Source organism: Wasmannia auropunctata, unplaced genomic scaffold (genome assembly GCF_000956235.1).
Source record: "Wasmannia auropunctata unplaced genomic scaffold, wasmannia.A_1.0 LD335985.1, whole genome shotgun sequence".
Taxonomy (NCBI): domain Eukaryota; kingdom Metazoa; phylum Arthropoda; class Insecta; order Hymenoptera; family Formicidae; genus Wasmannia; species Wasmannia auropunctata.
In genome coordinates, this window is record NW_012026905.1 from 2,008,530 (window position 1) to 2,031,124 (window position 22,595).

Sequence of the window (22,595 nt, forward strand, 5' to 3'; positions counted from 1 at the left end):
TTACTGCTCCCATTGTAGATGGACCTTAAGTTGCAAGCCGATCGCAAGCGTGTTGCGACAGCCAATCTGAGGCATTGATTTCAAAATGCAAGCTTCAGATTGGCTGTCGCAACAAGCTTGCGATCGGTTTGCAATTAATCGTAGAACCGGCTTAAGACGGCTAGACCAATGAGAATCTTATGTAAATTAGTATGGCGTCTTTATGCTGGCTGCTCATTGGTCTAGCCGCCTTATGCTGTGCTTGTGTTTTCTTATGCATTTCAGGTGCTCCAGGCCTTATTCCATTTTCCCTAGAAAACACAATAGAAATCTAGAGAATAATTAAACAATTCCAAATAGAATCCATTTCGAACAGTCCCATATTGGCTGCGTTCCGCAAAGCGCGTCATGCGCATGATTTATCCTTTTATCTTTGTTTGTCATTTGTTGAACAACAAGGCATAATGCGCATAATGCGCTTTGCGGAACGCAACCATTGACTGCACAAAAAGTGGCAATACTTGGCACTGCAAAAAAGTAGACAAATAAATCTTTCGCTATTATGGAAAAGCAGTAAAATGATTAAAAATATTAACATAATTTTTTCTAGTGGAAAAAAACAGGTAACGTCACACAATTGCATATTAAATAGAAAATTACTAAAGTCCCTAAATTTCTCTATTTGACAGCCAATCATATGGCATTGTATGTCTTGAGAGAAAACATTTAATGTAGAGCGCGCTGTTGACAGCGTACTTTCGCGCAGGAAATATTACGCATCATGCGCAATAGACTACTGCGCAACAGATTGTTACGAAACGGACATCAACGATACTAGCGCACTCTATGATAAATTTCCTTTCGGCTGTTTTAATTAAGGCCTGTTTGGACCATCTTGCGTAGTCACGTGACCTATCCACAGTTCGACCAATCATATTTCTGATATGAAAGACGCCATATTGCTGTTCTTCATAAAGTGACACGTCATTGTAAGTGCAAATCCGTTTGAATGAGGCTTAAAGCTTTTTGTTCTTCTTTTTTTTTATCCGTTTATATGAATCACAGTTTTCTATTGTTCTCTTACACATAAGTACCATCTCGAAGGATCAAATTTCCCTAATGTCTGACCAATAACAGTGCACATACGCACATTAATAACATTCCAATCTTTATATTACGGATATCGTATGGACAAAAGTATCGTAAAATTTCTATGTGATGCAATTTTTTTTTGCCTTCATATTCTTGTCTATCGCCGTCTATCGTCATACAAACGGAAACTAAAGAGCAGTTCAGATACCAATTATTCCGTTAATCAAGCACCAACTGGCACCAGTTTCTGACGTGAGAGGTGAACTTTTACGTACTTGTGTCCGTATCTTCTAAGCGAGTCGTCCACGAGACCATCGAGATAATTAGAAACAAGGCAAGTAGCAAAAGCTGCCTTTCTGTTTTCGGAAATAAAGTCCAGCGCACTTATGATTTCCTTAAAGTTACCATTTCCAAGGAGGTCAGAAATGCGTTCTCGCGCACGAATTCTTTTCTTCGAACATCTCGTGAATTACGCACGGTCGCGAGAAATGTCGAAACCTCAAATGTTTTCTCGATTAGATGAAGATGTTTACTAGGATATTCCGCACATCGTGAATGGTTATCCATTGAAAAGTTTTTCGTCATTGATAAAAATTGTACGTTACTATCAATATGTCGCTGTTTGACAGGAAGTCTCCCGAGACAGTTTGGAAGGTGTGGAGTTACAAGTGTGGATTTGGTTGGCGGTAGCACTTATAATTTATTACAAACAAAATAATGGAAAAAGAAACAGAAGTCATCTGTATCTCTTCCGATGATGAATCAGACTCGCAAAAGGTTTGACAAAACTATCAAAAGATCCTATTTATTGCTGCACTGAAATGCCCTAAAATTTTCTTTATCGCTTTCGCTAAATTTTATATACATTATACATATTTTGATACATATACAAATGAAATAAATAAAAAAAAATTATTTCTGCTAATAAAGAACAAGCCTAAAATTTTGCTAATAAAATGGATTTCTCGATCCCTAAAGGGATTTATGGGAATAACAGCTTAGTTTAAAAGAAAAAAAGAATTATAGGATTATAAGAAATTTATTTTCTTAAAACCCAAATGCTGAATTAAAAAATTTATTGTTGCAGGAAAACAAAACAGAAAAATTTGTAACGAATTCTGCAGAGACTAGTAATGGAGTCTTTGCAATTGCAAAGTCGGAAACTTTACTCAGCGATAATGAGAAAGCCGAGGAGAAAAATCTCAAACGAAAAATATATACAGAGAAAGACGAAATAACTTGTAATGTAGAAAAAAAGAAAAAGTTAGATGATGCTGATCAAGGCACATCTAAAAAAGTAATAAATAAGTCTGGCTTCTGTTCTGTGTATATACGTGAGATACATCCTGTTAAAACTAATTGTATAAACGCACTTCCAAATAAGAAGCAGGAAGTATTTAAAAAGGCACAATTGATTGTGAAGGAGAAGAAAAGAATATCATATGTTTCACATGACGTTTTTCCCTTGTTTATAAGTTTATGCTCACAAAAATGTCCACAGAGTGAGAGAACAGATATGGAAAAGATCATTGACAAGTTAAAAAGACATTATGAAAACATGGATCCAATTTATGCTGGATCAGAAAATTTTGTCACGTTTATAAATGAAAAGCGTGAGGCAATTATGAGTGACGACAAAAAAATATACGTATATATACAGGAAGTGGTGAACGAAATGAAGAGAAGGATTAATAGAAGTAACTCTCAAGCATCGCGAATTAATGAAATCTACGATGCAGTTCCTTCTACTTCCTATGCGGCAAACAAAGTACCAGTTAATAATGTGGCAGAATCAGATGATGATGATAGCGAGATCAGTGATGATAATGAAGAAAATGCAAATCCTGAGACGAAAAGAAAGATCAAGGCTATATTGCACACTATGAAAAAATGTGAGGCAGTTATAAAAAAATTAGAAGAAGAGGATGTTGATTTTAATGACGAGAATAATAGTACTTATATAAAGGAAACAAGGTATAAACAGAAAATGGTGGAACTGTATACTAAACTTTGTGAGCTAACGGGTGAAAATGCTGATGCAGGACGTGTATATTTGCGTCCTAAACATTTAAACGTAACTCGGATTGGTTCTGTTGATCAGGCAATAACGAATTTTATTAATTCTAAAATTACACGAAGAAATCAAATGAAAAAGATCGGAGCTCGTACGAATGATTTAATATTCCCTGATTACAGGGACATTTTGAAATGTGTTAATAGATGCAATGACAAAAAAAAATTAGGTTTAAGTGAAAACACATGCCAACAATTGGGTAAGATGCTTATCATAGTTTTAACTGTATTTATGAGCTTTTTTTATTTGTGTAATATATTTTGCTGTGCATTTATTTATTATTATACATATGGTTTTTATTGATATGTTTTGCAGCTGAGAAAGGTTTCAAAGAACTTGGAGAATACTTGCAACGCGTAAGGCGCAACGATTATTGGGACACCTTTTCTTTATATCTTGAAAATAAGGAAGATCCAGCTATAAAAGATAAAGATTTAGCGAAAAAACTTGCTAACAATCGTATCGATGGTGATAAACGGTTAGCTGCCGTATTTGCAAAATACGAACAAAAACAAGCGGAAATAACAGACCAGAATGACGAAGAAATAACTTCGGAGGAAGAAGAAAACGAAGACGAAGAAGAAAGTATTATAGATGATGATAAAAATGAATTATCTATAACAAGTGAAAATGATAGTGATATTCAAGAAAACAAAGACAAAACAATTAAAGAAGATAGATTACTTGTGGAAAAGACTAAACCTGTAAATATGGTAAATGTATATCGTGCTGTGGATAAACCTATTTCAAATAAAACTACAACAAATACAATACAAAAGAAGAAATGTAACGAAATTGTTGAAATTAAAGCTCGGAAAAAGAGCAACATCAATACGGCAGTGTCAAAAAATGAGATTAGGACAATTAACGAGAAGATAGTACATGAGCCATGCAGTAGTAATATGATCCTACAAAACGTTGTAAAAAATGTGGACGTCAAAACAAGGGCGCAAGAGGACTCACTACCAGCGGCTTCCATGGCGAACTGCACAAGTATATATATTAATAAGAATGAAGATATATAAAATTAAGCAAAAAATAGAAGAATCATATGAATATATTTTATATGTATGTTGTAGAGGATCTAGCGGTGGCCAAACCGAAAGATCTATCCAAAGTGATAACAGATCCTGCAAAAAAGAGGGTAACGAAGCATGCAGCAGATACAGTAACCAGGATAACAACCGAACTGACAACAGGTGATACAGCGGAGTTGACAACAAGAGATGCAGCGGAGTTGATAATAGATACCGTGGATTTGATGGCGAAAGACACAGCGGAATTGATAACAGGAGATCTAACGGAAACAATAATGGAAGAAGTAATAACGGATGAAATGGAGATAATAACGGAGACGGAGGTCATGGATGGAACACTCGAGAATATGCCAAATGACGAGCAACCTGAAGAGGAACAAAAAACGTTATTGCGATTGCGTTCATTCGCTAAAGCTCCCACGACCTGGGAGGACAGCCAGCACAAGACGGATAAGATCGCCCAAGGAAATGCGCCAAAGGTAACAAACCAAATTAAAGAAGTAGTCGATTTGACTAGTGAAACAACTGCCACCAAGCCACCTGTTATTACCAAGTGTTCTGTACAGCTTGGGAACAAAATAATTCCAATAACGAAGGCACGTCAAACAGTGCTTATACCTGCAAATAGGAATATAATTAGCGTTCAAAATATTACGAATAATTACCTGAAGGTAAATGCGCGAACGGGGAAGATCATAGCACCTGTGCGCGACATCGATGGATCCACGATAATCCGATTGCCATCCGTTCAAAGTACCAGTCGACAAAGCCAACCGCAGAGCGCCAAAGTATTCGCTTTCAAAGGAAACGAGATACTTCGAATTATACCCAATAAGTCGATTATCATACCTAAGAATTCGTCAGTGCAATCCGTCTCTAAGCAAACGGATGTGAGTTCGTCGACAACAAAATCCAAATGACTTAAACATATTGCAGGGACTGTACTATTAGATCATTGTTATGCAAAAAGCAGCGATGCTCCAATTAATTCGGCAAAGTGATCAATTTTTATGTTAAATACAGATATTCATATATGTCTATACAGAACATTTCTAGTTTAAGTCAATATATAAGTCAAATATATCTCAAAAAGAGGCACATTAATATAATTAATAAATTTTTTTAACGAAATTGTATTTTGTAATACATAAACGCCTTGTAACAAAATAATTACTCCTTTTCATATTCATTTAACGAAGATCCGGTTGAAGACAATTCAATATCAATTTAGCGAGATGGTAGTTTGAATCCAATAATTTCTCCACTATGTCAAAATGATCGATGTCTTGAAGTAAAAGATATTCCACGTTATCCACAATGGAAATCATTTTCTAAAACAATAAGATGACGATCTTAGTGCAACCTTCGGCGCAGATTCGCGCAGTAATATTTGATATGTAATAGTTTTTTAATTGTTTTTTTATCGCTGCATCAGAAACACGCATTTCATTTTTATCAAGTACAAAAAGTGTACGCTAACTCGACTATATAAACTATTTAAAAAGCAGACGAGACATTTAATTAGTACCTGAGCGTATTTACGCGATTCATCCACAAATGCTGGAGAATCGCAGTCACCTACAGTTACGGTAACTTTCAAGCCACTGATACGACGGCTTTTTGCTTCATTAAGGTCGATAATACTAAATGCCTTAATTACTTCGCTGAAAACAACAATGTACATTTGTTGTAAAAGAAATTATACATATTCCATTGAAGAGAGAAATTAAATGCTTACTCGGTCAATTTGAGATTTTCTCCATAACTGGTATCGATTACAGGTTTTATATTATAAATGCCGCCAATAAGTACGATTTCCTTTAATAATCCAAAATATCCTTGCTGCGTCATGCGTTTGATCCAATCGTCGTCGTGCAATAAACACCCGACCAAGTGCGCTCCGGCGCTATGTCCAGCGATGCACACGTATCTACATTTGTACATTATGCGTTATAAACAATACGTTTTGTAAAAGAATTTTGTATCTAATATATATGAGTACAGAGAAGATTGTAAAGAAGACTGTAGAGAAGATGTTAAACAACATACTTTGAGCCTGAATCAGCCGCATATTTCAATATCTGCGCGACCGCTGATTTTATCTCCGCTACTATATCTCCAAGTTTGACTGAAATATAAGAAAACGATATAATTCATCACATCATTTTAATAATAAGGTAATCTTTTAGTCTGAGAATTTCGGACATAAATGTAAAAGACAAATTGTAAAATTCCAAAGGGCATTTTCATAAATCTCTGTATCCAATTTCTCTATTAGCTATAACGCGCTTTAATGATTTTATGAAGTTTTAAATTGTTTAAACTAATAAATGAGACAAGGAAGATAATATGGTATAAGGTCATCTCAACTACTATATCTCCAAGTCTGACTGAAATGTAAAAAAACGATATGATTCATTATTTTAATAATAAGATAATCTTTTAAGTCTGAGAGTTTCGAATATAAATGTAAAAGACGAATTGTAAAATTCCAAAGAGCATTTTCGTAAATCTCAGTATCCAATTTCTCTATTAGCTACAATACGCTTTAATGATTTTATGAAGTTTCAAATTGTTTAAACTAATAAATGAGACAAGGAAGACAACATGATATAAAGTCTGATAAGAAGTATGATATAATAGAATTTTGTATGATCTCACCATTCGGACACAAATCGTATCCAACTGTTATTACTTTAATCTTATTCTTAACGAACAAGGGTACCGAGAACCCAGTGAGATCCTTGCTGAATTCCTGCCAATATCCGCCATGGATAAACACAAATATCGGTGCATCTGAAATATAAATTTTAATAACAGTTGTTTTAATGCGATAGATAAGAATGTGTAAAATATCAATTTGTTAGAAAGTAATTTAATTAAGTAATTCTTGCAGATCGTTAAAAAGAAACGTATGAGCAACGGAACGATTACAATAGAATAAAAATGGAATGGAAATGTTAATGTACTCGCGGCGAAAACAGTTTTTTAAATATATTTTATTCCATTTTTAAAACGAACAAATTATACGCGTATTATATAAATGCATATCTTGTTTCGAAGAAATAAGTAACTCAAAATTAGGTATTCTGTAGATTAGATAGGTACAATTTGGAAATGAAAGCTTTCACCTTAATTCACGGAAATAAATTCACGTTAATTGTTTATCGAAAACTCATAGAAATTTTTGTTGGATAAAGTCGATCTTTTTAAGCTCTTTTTTTTTTACTTTCTCCTCTGAAAAACATAATTATGAAAGTATAGAAATATGGAATAAATTCCATGGAACAAAAAGTCGTGGAAATAAATTTTTGTTGAGAATTAAAATAGTTGGAGAGAAGTTTGACGTTTCTAGAAATTATCTTCTATTAATCAAATTGTTATTTATACGTACCTTTCGGTAAATCGGTGCCATATATGTCGTACTTTGCGCGCTCCGTAGGACCATATGGCACGTTAAGTTCGCATTTAACAGTTTTCCGAACCGTTTCCGTAACTGCAACAAGGAAGACCTTCAGGCGATCACATGATACATCTGACACGCCTTTCTTATAGCGCGTAGTAATTGTAAGCTCAAAGAAATCTTAACGAAGACATCGCAATTACACATCACACCGTTTCTATGTCCATGGTTGCTTCAAAAGTGACAAAAATTGAGTTTCTCATATATTTGATGGATCTGTTTATCTAACTTATTCATGGCATGTGGTAATAACTTCGAAAATCATTTATAATATTTTTTTTAGTTGCGTTACTTTTGAAGCAAGAATTCCTAATTCGAGAAAGACTCGATTAACTTTAACTGATCGATTAAGTCTCTCAACCGTGATATGACCAATTCTGGTCAATTCTGCTTAACGACAAATGTCGTTGGTCAATTCCGATGGAATAATCGGCCGGTTAAAATGATTAGATTAATCGAATACGATGAAATTGGCCCTTGAGCATCTCTCTTACCTTCTTCGCAGAATTTATTGAACCGCTCGAGCAGCTCCTCAGATTTATATCGTTTGCTCCATTCACTCGGGGTGTACAGTCGCTCGTGCTCCTTCAAAATCAAATAAAGTGTCAAATAAGCCACAAGTTTAAATTTAACGTTATTCAGAAACAAGCATGATCACACGGAATTTCGTCGAGATTACGTACAGACATAGCCATCTTTTATCAACTGTTTGACTTGTCAGGGAATGTAATCGCCAGTGATCGCTGCTTGTTACTCACAGCAATGCCCGTTGGACACTGCTGCTGTTTTCTTTAGATATCCGATACACTGCATTTTCTTGGCTTTGCCTGTCAGTGTGTGCACTACTATAATTATATTTCAAGTACTATATTAATGACGAAGGCGGAGTTGGCAGTCAAATACATTCACGACATAGCATAAAGATATGCTGTTTTGTCCCAGTTATCGTATTCGTTATCGCAACATTATGTAAATTCTTTTTTAATTTACTGCAGTTATATAACTCGCATATATGTTTTATTAGTCGAATGTTTAATTTTTAAAATATAAGTTTAAATGCTGCAAGAAATTGATTTTTTTTTAATAAAATGAATGGAATGTTTCCAATAAATAGCTTATTACGCAAGACAATTTTATGAATTGTAGATTACGCAAGGTTGATGATTATATGATGATAGCGGCGTAGAGAACTGCGCTGTTCGGGAAAAACAGAGTTTAATGTTGCAAATAGTTCTGCTGTCTTTTTAAATGAATTTAACACTTCAGGAATAGGCCATCTAACTTTTTGACATTCAAAATATTTTAATTTTAAAAAATTATTTCCGCTGCTTTTTATTTCATTTATATCACACTTTTATATTTTCATAATCATATTTTTTTTACTTTATATAAGAAAACGTGACAACGAATAAAATGTACATATTTTGTTGAAATATGAATATATAACAATATACATATATTGTATATATATTTAAATAAATAAATATTTATATGTGCGCGTGTGTATTTTTATGGTAAGCGAATTTCTTATTTTCACAATTCAAAGTTTAGACATGATTTATTATATTATCCTTTTAATATTCAAGTATCATACGTATACATACAATTGTAGTCACTTTAGAATCTTAACTTATATATAAATATTAATAATAGATTTATACATACGACATACATGTTGTCCTACTGCGTTTGATATTTCAAGTTTTTCTTTCAATTTGCTTATCGTGAATAAAACATACATGCGTTACGTATTTTTTTACGAAATATAGAATGAATAAAAATAATAACTCAAATAAATAAAATTGTTCATACGAATAAAAGTTATTATATATAGTTATTATATATTATATAATAGTAAAAAATAATTATCTTTATTGTAAAACTTATCACAAGTTTTTTTTTAAATATACGTTTTAAAATGTGTTTAAAATATGCTTAAAACAAATATTTATGTTTGGTTATTCAACAGTTTGTTAATTGAACATTTATGTTGAAAGTAATATAATGCTTAATTATATGTTTAAAAATATGTTTTAATTATAAACTTTAAAATATGTAACAAGTTTGTTTGTTATGTTGTTGCAATAATGGAGATAATATCAATAGGATAATTATAAAAAATATTTTATTACATATGGAAAGCTGTTATTGGATTTTTTTTTAACAGTTATACATAGTTAATACGCGAATAATAATAATAATAAATATCTCCAAAAATAATAAAATATTATTATTATTATTCGTTTATCGGATAGTCACGTGAAGACACGTACGCATCTCATTGTGCGAAGGTAACGAGAGAAGACTACAGGAGAGACCACGAGGTTGCGGAGGTGGAAAACCAGAAAAACCGGCCCTCTCTCCTTTCTTTCTCTCTTAATCTTTCTCTCTGTCCGTTCCTCACACACGTCGCTCGCCCTCCGTCTCTAAGAAAGAGAGAGAAAAAGGAAGAGAGAAGTTACAGGTACCCGTACCAGCTGATGTATCGAGAATCGTGCCGCGTCGACGCCTACCCGCAGGCCGCAGGTAAGAGAAACCCGTCGCAGTCAAAAATTCTTGAGCTGATTCATAGAAATGCCCGACCGACCAACCGACCGGCCAACGTTCACAACGGTTTGTGTCGCATTACCGAAATTCCATTTGAAAAACTGATAATCTCAAATGCAGCTCATCCATTTTAAGCAATTTAAGAGTTCCGGATATTTAAGAAAAGTACCGTATTCCACGAGAATGTATATTGAGATTTAAAAAAAAAATAGATTTCAACGAGCAGAAATATATTCTCCTTCTGCATTTAAAAGACAAAATTGCAAATGTTACACATACATATACATGTATGCAAATGTTAATGTTATACATATGCACGTGTGCGAGCTTGCGTGTGCTTGTGTATGAAAACAAAAACGAGAAATCTGCAGTAGCACGATTGTTTGCTAAATACTTCTAGCGTTAAAAATATCTCTACTAACTTCTTGTTTTTTTCTTTGTTTTTTTTTAATCTGTACTTTATCACATTACTTTATCATATTACACGTACACACAAAAAAAACATCCACAGTAAATAAATACTCTATTCAATAGCGAGATATAATACATCATATCAGAAATGTTTTCTCTTATAAGAGTTTCAGATTTCGTTAAAATAAATATTACGATATTCATATAATTTTAGAAATTTATAAAATATATGTGCACGAGAGAGAGAGAGAGAGAGAGAGAGAGAGAGAGAGAGAGAAAGAGAGAGATAAAAAATTATTAATTTTGTACGTACATATTTTACCACACAGATACAAATGTAGGATAATATAGTTAACAAAGGTTCGACGTTCATTCGGCTTGCGCTTCTTTTTTTTTTTCAAGACAAACCAACTCTCAGTATGTTGAAATACCACGAGGATCACCGACCTCGAATTTTGAAGAGGACCGGGGACCGTAGTTGTCGTATCATAAACGTTGATTAGATTAATACGAAAGTCGTGGAGGGCGGAAACTTCTTTCCTCCTCAGAATTTAATCACAGGAAATTGAAATTGAAACTATAAAATACGAAGTACGTTTAGTATATAAGCTTAAAAATAGTTTTCGTCAAACGCCAGCATGCTCTAGTCTCTAATGTTTTCGCGAGAACAGAATCGAGCAAAAACCGCTACTCCTTCCATTATTCATTGAAGTTTGCAATTCTAATGTAATCTGGAGTTGATTACTTTACATCAATATATACTTATACATACATACATAAATTAAAATTTTTGCACAAATTAGGATATTTTAAAAATCAAGATGTTTAAAAATCGTAGTTCGAGATTTATAATAAGAAATTTCTGAAGTTTATCTAATCTAATGATTTAACGATAATGACAATGTAATGGACCCCTCGCGACGAGACAATTAAGTGATAATATAGTCATAGTCAACTGCAAAATAATAAGACAAAGTAATTAAAGCTATTTCGATAAATGAGTACACATAATTTGAAATGTGTAAAACTTCCATGCAAACAGAAAAGATTTTCGGATCTGTTAGAAAACAAGTATGTAAGCTGATATATCAACTCCGCTTTATCTCTCTATATCTGTGGCTTGTAACATTCCCTTTGTCCACGTCTGAATCACAGGATCGACATTCAAAGATCAGAAGCGCGTGTCCTGTCGTTAACACGCATAGACACGAAGGCGTGCTACACGTTGAAATAGCCGCCGGAATTCTTGACGATTCTTGATGGCCCTTCTTGGCTTACGCGCGCCTTACTATCGGCTCTCGCATGCAACGAGGAATCAACGGCGATGGGTTAATTTATTTGACCCACCGAGTACGCGCGACAGCAATTAGTGCTGAGCGTGACGTTGAATAAGGTATCTTTTTACACGCGTTGCGCTGATGATAATGAGGAAATATGCGCGCGACCATGACACTAGATATGAGACGAGAGCAGATGCGATAGGACCTTCCTTAACCCGGCCTATTTCTAAAGGAACACAGTAATAACAACATGAAGCGAATAAATGATAGGACAATGACGTCGTTAAATAAGTACACAACAAGAGATAATATTGTTATTAGATTAGATAGAGGGTTATATGAGAGTTAAAGAGTTGCGAAAGATCTCATGCCAAAAGAAATAAAAACAGTGTTTAAAAAAGCTAGGTGTAATGCATATATGCATATATGCATATATTATGGAATGTATTAGCTAAATAAATTATTTGAGATCTGAATGTTGCGAACATCTTTATTATCTTTATTAATATAAAAATATTATCGGAATGGATTACAGAAATGTCACTTCAGTTTAAGTGTTACGAAATATTTTTTATTTTTTCGCTTCTCTGAAGACACAAAGTAATGTCTTAAATGTCTAATTTTAAATGCTTTAAGACATTTAATAATTAATCAATTAATGAAAAAAATAAGAAATATATATATCTTTCACTTTTATCATATCTAGAAATACGATATCACTATGTACTATGTGGAATTTTTATTATAGAAAGTTACTGTTTAAAATTACTATTTACGTGAGAAAATAACGTAACAAAATTGTGAAGAAATTGTTAGTTATAACAGTTTCCCTGCTCGTTCGTTTTAATTCTATTAATATTATACATATATAATATTTAGATTTTAATGAATTAAATAATGAGAATGTATGCAGGCTAACGGGATAGGTACATACAGGTATGAGAATATTTAATTCTTGAAATATGACTAATTGTAAGAATGGACTTGGTCAATTTCTTATATGTTCTCATACGTTAATAAATTATAATAATATAATGTATTCAAAATGTTTTCAGAAAGCATAAGCATTTTCTTGTTTCATAATAAAGATGTATAAATAATTAACTTACTAAAAATTTGATTCTTCAGAGTTTATTAATGAGTAAAAATAATATGAAAATGAAAATCTTTTCATACTTTTAACTATTCAATAAAAATTAACAGTTATAAAAAACAATAATTTTTCAGTAACATCTCTTTAAAATAAAAGTGAAGGAAAATTTGAGTCAAGCAAAGAAAATGAAAAAAAAGATCCACGATCCTGCCAGGATTCGAACCTGGAATCTTCTGATCCGTAGTCAGACGCGTTATCCGTTGCGCCACAGGACCGTCCTTGAGCGTATAGAAGCTGTGACAAGTATAAAAATGATTCATATTCATTACTTTGTTATGAAACATAAGATAATAAATTATTATTGCCACTTATAACAAAATCTAGCAAGTTCACTGATGTATTCCGTCGAGCTTTGTTTGCATAGAATCATACTTAAGGTAGCCGTAAAGTCGTGCTTACGCAACTAAATTCTTGTTATTACAAATAAATGTTTTCAGTGTTTTCACTAATATCGCATCATACAATTTATCATACAATTTATTGGATTATTATAAAAAATAATAATTGATCACTATTTCTAGATATTCGTAAATTTACAATAAAATATATTGGTAAATAGATGAATTTTTAATTATAATACTATAAATAAAACATAGATAGATAGTGAAATTCCTTTCATTAAGCAAAAAAGAGACCAAAACAAATATTTAAATTAATATCAATTAAAGAATGTAGCCGGATGTTTCTTAAACTCGGAAATAGTTACCTAAATTTTTTAAAAGTCATTTATTAATTACATATCCTATATTATTAATTGTTCTATAATTTATTTTAGTATTTTACATTATTATATACAAATTTAAATTTGCTCAATATTTTCTAAAAGAAATAAGGAAAATTTTAAAAAATGGATATAGATAATTTATTATATGACTGCATGAGTTTTATTTTCTCACTGCTATAAAAATTATCTAAATGACTTAAATATGTATACTCGGGTTAAACTCATCGTGTCTGAGCTACACGCTACAAGCACTTGCGAAATCACACGTAGCGATATTGCGTGTATCGATTGTAAATTAAATAATCTTAATATTATGATTTTTATATCTCGCGCGGGGATCAGATTACGTGTATCAATAAGAACGGCTGCAAGGTCCCCAGATGATTAATTGCGACAGGCTATAATTTACCTTGTCTATACTATACTATAATTGTTTTTCACGATTAATAGATATCGCCACCTTATCTGATATCAATATTGAATTCAGTGCACAATTGTATTGTAGTACCAGTTATGTGTCGCGCAAAGAGAGGATAAGAGCCGCTCAAACAAAAGTTGTAAGATTTTTACGAGAAATGTTGAAATTAGCGAACTTTAATAGTAAACTTATAAAACTTTAAATTAAAATTGCAGTTTATCGCTAGCCTTTTCTTAAGTGCATCGAAAGGAATGTTATACATAATAACAAATTGTATACGTACGTAATAATTGAAGCAATCGTTTCGCGTGAACATTCAATTCTCGTAAAATGCGACAGACGCGAAAAAAAAAAGAAATACGCCTCCCAATAATGTCATGGCACGGATGTGTAAAACGATTATTTTGTCCGACCGGCTTCGAAAATTGAATTCGGCTGTGCTCTCAACCGGTTTGGAATTCCTTGGTCTTTGAGTCTTTTATGGCTCTTTCTCGGTGCTACCAGAGTTAAAGATCCTTTTTCGTGGAACAGCACGCTGATTCATTCGAATCCGTGCCTGGTAAAATCCTATACCCGAAACGGCGGCGGCGACGATAACGAGATGACGATATACGCGAGTTCTTCTATTGGCGAATTCTACGAGATGACTCAAATATAGCTGGCTGTTACTTTAACGTCTGACGCGCTTTCTCGCAACACGATAGGACTGTCTCAGGCAAGATAACGTTATCCTGCTGACGTTGCTCGCGGACGATATGGATATACGAACACGATGTCTCTCGCCGAGAGTACCCCTATCCGTTACTCGGTCCTCGATAGCCTAAGCGGTAATCCGTTAAATATAGATTTAGCGAGAATAATTAATCAGCGCGAAGAGGTGCAGGTTTCATCACACTAGTTCTATATTTAGAGCACGCGCCCGACAGTGTACGATAATCATGGAATGATTTACGATTCGGCGCTCAGGATGAGCGGAATTAGCGCACTATGTAATTTGTGTAATATGATTATATAATGATTGATATCCTCAAATTAATGAGATAGATATTACTGCAATAATATATATATTGGAGTACGCTTAAATATTCATCAACCGCAAATAAAGCGAGACCTCGTGATATGTTGTGATTTCAAATGTATTGGTTAACGATGTAAAAGTATACAGATTTTTTTTTCTCAATGCATGGATATCACGATATTTTCAAAATAAATAGATCAATTATTAAATTAATTATTAGTTCACTATTATTTTCGACATAAAAATTAGTTGAATATTTTGATGAATTATAACTCGAGTTTCTTCTACAAAAATGTTTCCTTTTGCCATCAACGAACAGGTAGAGAAAAATCTTTAGTTTCTTACAGTTTCAGTTCGACCTGTTCTGGACAAAAGAAAAGCACTTTTTGAAGGTTTCCCAGTAGGAAAATCAAGGACGCACACAAGAAGAGAAAGCGATTTAGTAGACCCTTCAAATACCTGAGTTCAGAAATGCGATTCCGTTGCTCATTTCAAATACCGCGTATTGCATGTAATATTATTGTTACTATCGGTAATAGCGTATTCGCGCTATAAGATCCGCGTACGTCTCACCGAGTAAATGTCATGGCATAAGTAAACGGCGTGAGCCGCGTGAGAGAGATTTGCGGCCACGTTTGGATAAAGATATTATCATTGCGTCATGCGAACGTCACGCTTTGTCACGCAATGTTGCGCGCGTAAAAAGAAGATATAGCAGTACAGTTTTTCGCCCGTTTCATGGGAATTACGTCAGAAATCAGAAGTAATTCTGTGTCACTGACCCAAAGAAGGAAATGTTAAAGTAATTGTGCATTTTTTACCGGCTCTTCGAGGATGTGGTACGGTATGATTTCTGCTTACATTTCGTTCACTTTCACTGCCTCACACAGGATCAATAGGTTCTGCAAATTTATAAATTTATAATTTTAGTTATAAATATTATCTATTTCAATAAAATAAGCTTTTTTATAATTTGAAAGATGTAAGATCGGACTTTGTGAGAAAATCTATACATGAAATATATAAATATATTTAAGAATCAATTTGTTTGAGAATTTGATTTGCATTTAATTGTTTTGATTCGCCATCTTAGAATTGAATAATATATTGTTTTAACTAGTGTGGATGGAACAAAATTATTTTTTCGTAATTAGCGTCAATAGCATCAGCTGATGTTGATGCAAAATAGTCTCAGGCTCAATTGAATTTCGATATGTTGTATGCGAAATTAATTCTGGATTAAAAAGTTTCTAGAAGCGTTAAGTGAAGTTTTAAGTGTTTAGAATTTTACTTATGTTAGCATAATTCTATCAATAATAAAGATAGAACTGACTGAGATAGGAGATACAGAAGATACCATATACCTAATACTGAAAATACATTCTCCCTAATAGCTTCTTTCTCTAATAATAAGATAGTGAAAAAGGTAGAATTAATGATTTAGCGCTGATTGCGATTGGATGCAGCCGGACCAAAGTGCTTCGAGAATCCCACGCTCCCGCGGCATCGGTAGCCAGTCGCCATGGTAACAACCATGAGAGAGTCATGTCGCCACTCGCCGGGCGCTCGGCGCTGCCCGAGCGAACGGCAATGCCCGAGGCCCGCCGATGTCTGCCGAACGGGCCACGAGACGAAAAACCGAGAGCGGCCGAGCGTGCGCCGATCGTAATAAAGCGAGAGCCTACCTGGCGCGAAGGGGGAGCGAGGAGGACGGTGAGCGCTTAGGAGGGTGAGCAGAAGAGTAGTCGGTGTTGTAGGTGGGGACGGAGCCTCCCTGCCGCTCCGCAGAAGCATCGAGCAGTTCTCGGTCCCCGACCGGCCTGTAAGCCCACTAGGCGGAGAAGGAGGGAATCGCGCTGCGCGCGGGCGAGACGGAGAGGACGATAGAGGGGGAGGACTAGAGAGAGAAAGAGAGGCAAGGAAAAGGGAGCAGCGCTCGTGGAACGCGCCGTGTCCTCGCGTGCTTGTGTCGCGTACGGCGTCTCGAGCGCAGCCATTACGACAGAGCCGCTCGGTGACGCTCGGTAACGTTGTGTAGTAACGCGAGCGCGACGATAGCGTGGCCCGTTTGTTGGTGTACGCGTTCGTGAACGCCAGACCGCCGACGCCGTCCGCCGCGTAGTACGGGCGTAGCAGAGCGTGAGCACGTGTGCGCACGCGAGACAGAACGAATTAACGCAACGCCGATCGGCCGCCGCCGCCGCCGCTGCTGCTGCCGCCGCTGCTGCTCGTCGCTACCGAGGGGTTGGCGTTACGCGAGTGAGAACGAGGAAGCGCGGAAGCTGCCGAGTACGACTCGAACGCGCACGACGGGTGTCTCGCGCTGTTGTGAAGACTGTACAAAACGAATTTGGTTTGTGACCGGACCGGTTGTGGACGCATCGGACGCATCGCGGTACGCGTGTGCGTGCGACTTTACGCCGAGGGCGAGAAAAACGATAGATAAAGAAATTAGAGGGTAAACGACACATAAGCCGCCACCATGTTTGACGTGTTCGGCTCCGTGAAGGGGCTGCTCAAGCTCGACTCCGTGTGCATCGACAACAATGTGTTCCGGCTACACTACAAGGCCACGGTGATCGGACTGATCATTTTCTCCCTGCTGGTGACCTCCCGGCAGTATATCGGCGACCCGATCGACTGTATCGTCGACGACATACCGCTACACGTGATGGACACCTACTGCTGGATCTATTCGACCTTCACGATCCCTGATCGGACCGGCATCGTCGGCAAGGACCTGGTGCAGCCGGGGGTCGCCTCGCACGTTGAGGGCGAGGACGAGATCAAGTATCACAAGTACTATCAGTGGGTCTGCTTCACCCTCTTCTTCCAGGCGATCCTCTTCTACGTTCCGCGCTACCTGTGGAAGACGTGGGAGGGTGGCAGGATCAAGATGCTGGTGCTGGACCTCAATTGTCCGGTGGTCAGCGACGATGGTAAGAGCGACCGGCGTAAATTGCTGGTCGACTACTTCACCTCGAACCTGCATTCGCAGAACTTCTACGCGTACCGCTTCTTCCTGTGCGAGATACTGAACTTCGTCAACGTGGTCGGCCAGATCTTCTTCATAGACTTCTTCCTGGACGGCGAGTTCACCACGTACGGCTCCGACGTGATCAAGTTCACGGAGATGGAGCCCGAGGACCGTATCGATCCCATGTCCAAGGTGTTCCCGAAGGTAACGAAGTGCACATTCCACAAGTATGGTGCGTCCGGCTCGGTGCAGAAGTTCGACGGGCTCTGCGTGCTGCCGCTCAACATCGTCAACGAGAAGATCTACGTGTTCCTCTGGTTCTGGTTCATCATCCTGTCGATCCTGAGCGGCCTCAGCTTGCTCTATCGCGCGGCAGTGATAGTCGGCCCGAAACTACGTATGCTGCTGCTGCGGGCGCGCTCGCGTCTCTCGCCGCAGGACCAGATCAAGACCATCAGCGACAAGTGTCAGATCGGCGATTGGTTTGTCTTGTATCAGCTTGGTAAGAACATCGATCCATTGGTTTACAAGCAGCTCGTCGCTGATCTCGCGATCAAGCTTCAAGGCAAGGAGAACGTGTAACGTGCCAAGCGGTCGGAGAGGACCTCTTCAGGAAGCGCTCCCAGACAAGTCCTCCGGAAGGTTTCTTATCTGTCTCCCCGAGCGATACTCTGTTCGACGTAGGGGAGAAGCGAACGGTAGGATCGTCTCCAGATTAGAGACGAGAGTAAGAGATAGACACTGAGTGCGAGAGTGAAAGAGAGGGGGGGGGGGGACAGTCCGATATCGATATCGCGGATGTAAAATGGGCGAGTGGAAAAATTTTAGAGTTTCTAGGCTGAATTGCACCAATGACTGTCTGATTTAGGACTCGGTGATTCGGCTATCTTTTCTACATTATATTTTGTTCATAATCAAGATCAAACTGTATTATAATTAGTTCTAAATCGATCCCTTGGATTTGAATCACTCCAGGGATGCTCTGAATTAATTTTCGATCAGCATTAATTATAAACAATTAGCAATTTGCGAACGTGAACTTGTTTAGAATTCGTATGTCGATAAAGAAGCGAGACTTAGACATTCGAGATAAGTTGATCGCTTGATTGAGAATCTGAATTAATAAAAAGCCTCGTTTATTTCCGATTTCCAAGTTAATTTAATATATGTGTAGATATAATTAGCTAATTATAGCTAATTATAAGTAATTAACGACTGTTACTTCTTTTTATCGACGTGGAATTTAGATCGGTTTCTTCTGCTCTCTCCCGATACGAATTCAGACAGGATCTCGCGTCATCAGTCGTGCCGTAAGTCAGCATTAGCGTTGGTGCAATTGGACCCTGGGTAGTTAGGCCAAGATATATATTTTTTTTTTATGTCTCGCCGTTCCTCTTTCGCGCGAGTACACGCTTCCCATTCGACGTCGGGGTTTGCGGTGAAGACAAAGCGCGCAGTCCGCCGCCCGTCTCCTTGCCTCACCTCGTCTTCGCGTCGAACTCTCCTCGTCTTCGAATCCTTTCACCTGCGGAGAGTTTCCCATCGATTTTATATACGCCGCCCATTCCACTTGTTTTCTACATTTGTCCGCTTCCTTCATTTTACCTCGCGCTTACTCCTATAGATTTCCCCGTGCAAGAATTCGCGACCTTAACGTCGATCACGCGTCGGACTCTTACCATTCGTTGTTTATTTATTTGATTTTAGCGAATTGCGTGTTGTTACATGGCGAGTCTATTTTTGGATTCTTATGAATGCATTTTGTTTTTTCTTTTTCTTTGTTTAAACTATTCTATATCCTTTTTTTTTTTCGGTGTATGCGAACGTTGTCGTAATGTCATATCAATTAATTATGACTTTCTTCGATTTCGTGAAAAAAGTTCGAGGTGAATTTAAGAAGAATGGGAATTATACTCTATTATTTTTATGAATGAAACTTCCGACCGAGATAAGCAGTAGAATGAAGATTTTTGCTTTAACGTATACATTTACGAGGCAGTTTGAGTCATCATCCGATCATTTTCGCCATGACGCACAGTTAATTGTAATCACGCAACTCCAGGCAGCTGCAGGCCTCTTCGCGGATCAGATCGATTGTTTACATTCATCGTGCAATTAACGGCGGTCAATCGATAATCGAGAAATTATCGGCGAAGTAAGCATTCCCTCGTCAAATTGGCACGCGAAGCCGAGCTAGACGCGAAGACCGCGGCGAAGTTTGTTGGCCTGCCGTCGTCACCGTTATCGTTTTCATCCGCGCGCGCGTGTACTTCGCGAGCGGAGCCCGCACGCAACGCACGGATGAAGCTCCCCCTCCCCTCCCCTCCCCTCCCCCTCTTCCCTCGTCACGAGCGTCATCCCACGATTGCTCACGCGGAGAATAAGAGAAGAAAAAAATCCGCGCCTTCCGCGAAGCGCCTCGCCGTCGCGCATACGTTCCTCGCGCTTGCATGCCTACGGAGTCTCTCTCGCGTAGTCCCGGAGCGCGAACCCGTACGTCCGCGAGGAAGGTGTGCGCGGAACGGAACGACGATCTGCCTCGTAGGAATATGCGCGGGAACGAAGAAAATATGCGGGAAGGAGCAGCCGGCATGCATGTTGCCCGCCAGCGGGGTTCCCATTGTCACACCGCTCGGTGCGAACGACGCGCCGTATGCGCGTCCCCCTCCCCCCTCCCCCACCCCCCTCCTCCTTCGCGCATATTTTCGAGCTTCGCTGTAACGAAACGATCGTTTCCGAAGACAGGATTTGTCCTTCGACGAAAACGAGGAGAGAGAAAGAGAAAGAAAGAGAAACACCTGTGAAAGAGCTTAAAAAAAAAAAAGAAATAAGAAGAAAACAAAGAGAGTTGCTCCCGGCAAGCTCTCGGGAAGCCTTCGTTCGCAGACTTGGAACGTGTGATAATGCGGGGGACGGCGTTCGTGTTGCTATCTCAGCAGCCTATTTCTGCCTCAGCTGTTCTCATTTTCACATATTTTTTTTCCCCCCCTTTCTTCTTTTCTCGTTCTATCGGAGCTGAGAGCGTGTCATGTCTCTCGAGTTCGGCGCGCGGGATCAAAGGCCAGCAACAACCTGTAATGCGTAAAGCAGGGACCGGACGTGCCTTTCGCGGAGAGATTCATCTCGCCGTGGGGAGTTCGCGGGCGCGTCGTGAAAGAGATTCTCAGCATCCGGCGCGCTCGTACCGGTCCGCACCGGTTTCTCGGTTCTTGCCGCGACCCCGTGGGCTCCCCTCGATCGCTTTCACACGAGGGGAAACGATCAGCGCTCGCCGCCCCCCCGAACCTAATCTAACTTTTGACTTCTTTACGCTACCGATCACCTTGATCTTATATCCTAGAAGCGTAAGAGTACGTGTGTACATTGTAGGTTGTTGTGTGTGTAGAAAGAAAGAGAGAGAGAGAGAGAGAGAGAGAAAAAATTCACTTGTACATGTATGTGAGCACATCGCGAGAATGAGAAAGAGAAGGAAGAGAGTGAGAGAGGGAGAGCCGTGTGTGCGTGATGAATGTGTGTGTATTTGCGTAAATGCATAGATATTAACGCGTGCAGTGTCTTCTAAGTGTTTCGTCATTCCACGCACAAAAAAAGACGTGCCCGCGATTTTGTACGCGAGTACCGAGAAATTAGATTATAGACTAGGCTATACTATCAACGCGCGCGCTATATCTCGCGCGTCGCAGTTCTTTTAATACATAATTTAAAAAATTTAAAAAAATGTATATTTTCGAGGGGACCAAGTTGTAACGTCATAGATTATTATTATTATTCTTCGCCAATTTCTTTTTATAATACGGACTTACAATGTAAAAGTGATGCGTCGAGGGACCAAGATGTAATACTACAAATGTATTTGTACGATTTTTCTCTTTTGTTCTTTTTTTTTTTTAATGGTATGTAAGACTGGTACCATGAATCGGCGGTTAGCATTATAATATCGCGGCTTCAAAACGCAGCGTCAAAAATGTGCTGCGCGTAAGAAAAGACACCCTACATTGTTTATACTAAGTAATTTATACGCGATAATAATTATGTGAACGATGAAATGCAGTTTGCTTTCAGTTCACTCGTCCATCGACATCACATGCGTTTCAAGTGATAGTTTAGAATATTTCAATACGTAGAGATTTACTAGGATAAATAAAAAAAAAACGAGAGAGAACGCTACCTTTTACCGTTCGTATATTACACACATAAACTACGAGAGCGCGAACGTTAACTTTACTATCCCACTGACACGTGTTCACGTGAAACATCTAATATCGCGTTACTAGCCGAGCCAAGAGCACGCCGAGCTCGCTTGTATTATATTCGACAGAGTTTGAAAACGTGAGGACTCGCGGTGCCGTAGTCAGCGATACTTTCCGCCTCGTCAGATATATGCGAGCGTGGAAAATTAACGGCCCGCTGATTTGACGACGC

At 37.7% G+C, this 22,595-nt stretch overlaps 3 protein-coding genes and 1 non-coding gene across 4 annotated transcripts; 2 read left to right on the forward strand and 2 right to left on the reverse strand.

Moving 5' to 3' along the window:
• Positions 1–1,045: 1,045 nt before the first annotated feature.
• LOC105454519 (MATH and LRR domain-containing protein PFE0570w) lies at positions 1,046–5,313 on the forward strand. Its single transcript, XM_011697190.1, has 5 exons — positions 1,046–1,405; positions 1,701–1,848; positions 2,159–3,344; positions 3,461–4,138; positions 4,225–5,313. Exons 2-5 carry the CDS (start codon positions 1,789–1,791, stop codon positions 5,100–5,102), a joined length of 2,802 nt encoding a protein of 933 aa, XP_011695492.1. The 5' UTR covers positions 1,046–1,405; positions 1,701–1,788; the 3' UTR covers positions 5,103–5,313.
• On the reverse strand, positions 5,217–8,502 carry LOC105454518 (kynurenine formamidase). Its single transcript, XM_011697189.1, has 8 exons — positions 8,329–8,502; positions 8,140–8,230; positions 7,577–7,678; positions 6,844–6,978; positions 6,232–6,310; positions 5,921–6,112; positions 5,711–5,846; positions 5,217–5,513 (listed from the first exon to the last, which is right to left on the reverse strand). The coding sequence occupies exons 1-8, from the start codon at positions 8,338–8,340 to the stop codon at positions 5,373–5,375; spliced, it is 888 nt and encodes a 295-aa protein (XP_011695491.1). The 5' UTR covers positions 8,341–8,502; the 3' UTR covers positions 5,217–5,372.
• Positions 8,503–13,178: 4,676 nt separating this feature from the next.
• Positions 13,179–13,251, reverse strand: Trnar-acg. Its single transcript has one exon. It is a non-coding gene; the product is annotated as a tRNA-Arg (tRNA).
• Positions 13,252–17,004: 3,753 nt separating this feature from the next.
• LOC105454520 (innexin inx2) lies at positions 17,005–20,471 on the forward strand. Its single transcript, XM_011697192.1, has one exon. It carries the CDS (start codon positions 17,679–17,681, stop codon positions 18,753–18,755), a length of 1,077 nt encoding a protein of 358 aa, XP_011695494.1. The 5' UTR covers positions 17,005–17,678; the 3' UTR covers positions 18,756–20,471.
• The last annotated feature ends 2,124 nt before the right edge of the window (positions 20,472–22,595 follow it).

Excerpts from the sequence above, each read along its gene's own strand:
- LOC105454518 (XM_011697189.1), bottom strand. Across the intron at positions 6,979-7,576 it reads TGGCACCGATTTACCGAAAG|ATGCACCGATATTTGTGTTT; the intron begins GTACGTATAAAT and ends TTTATATTTCAG. Across the intron at positions 5,847-5,920 it reads GAAAATCTCAAATTGACCGA|CGAAGTAATTAAGGCATTTA; the intron begins GTAAGCATTTAA and ends TGTTGTTTTCAG.
- LOC105454519 (XM_011697190.1), top strand. The coding sequence starts at position 1,789 with ATGGAAAAAGAAACAGAAGTCATCTGTATCTCTTCCGATGATGAATCA. Across the intron at positions 1,849-2,158 it reads ATGAATCAGACTCGCAAAAG|GAAAACAAAACAGAAAAATT; the intron begins GTTTGACAAAAC and ends TTATTGTTGCAG. Across the intron at positions 3,345-3,460 it reads AAACACATGCCAACAATTGG|CTGAGAAAGGTTTCAAAGAA; the intron begins GTAAGATGCTTA and ends TATGTTTTGCAG.
- LOC105454520 (XM_011697192.1), top strand. The coding sequence starts at position 17,679 with ATGTTTGACGTGTTCGGCTCCGTGAAGGGGCTGCTCAAGCTCGACTCC.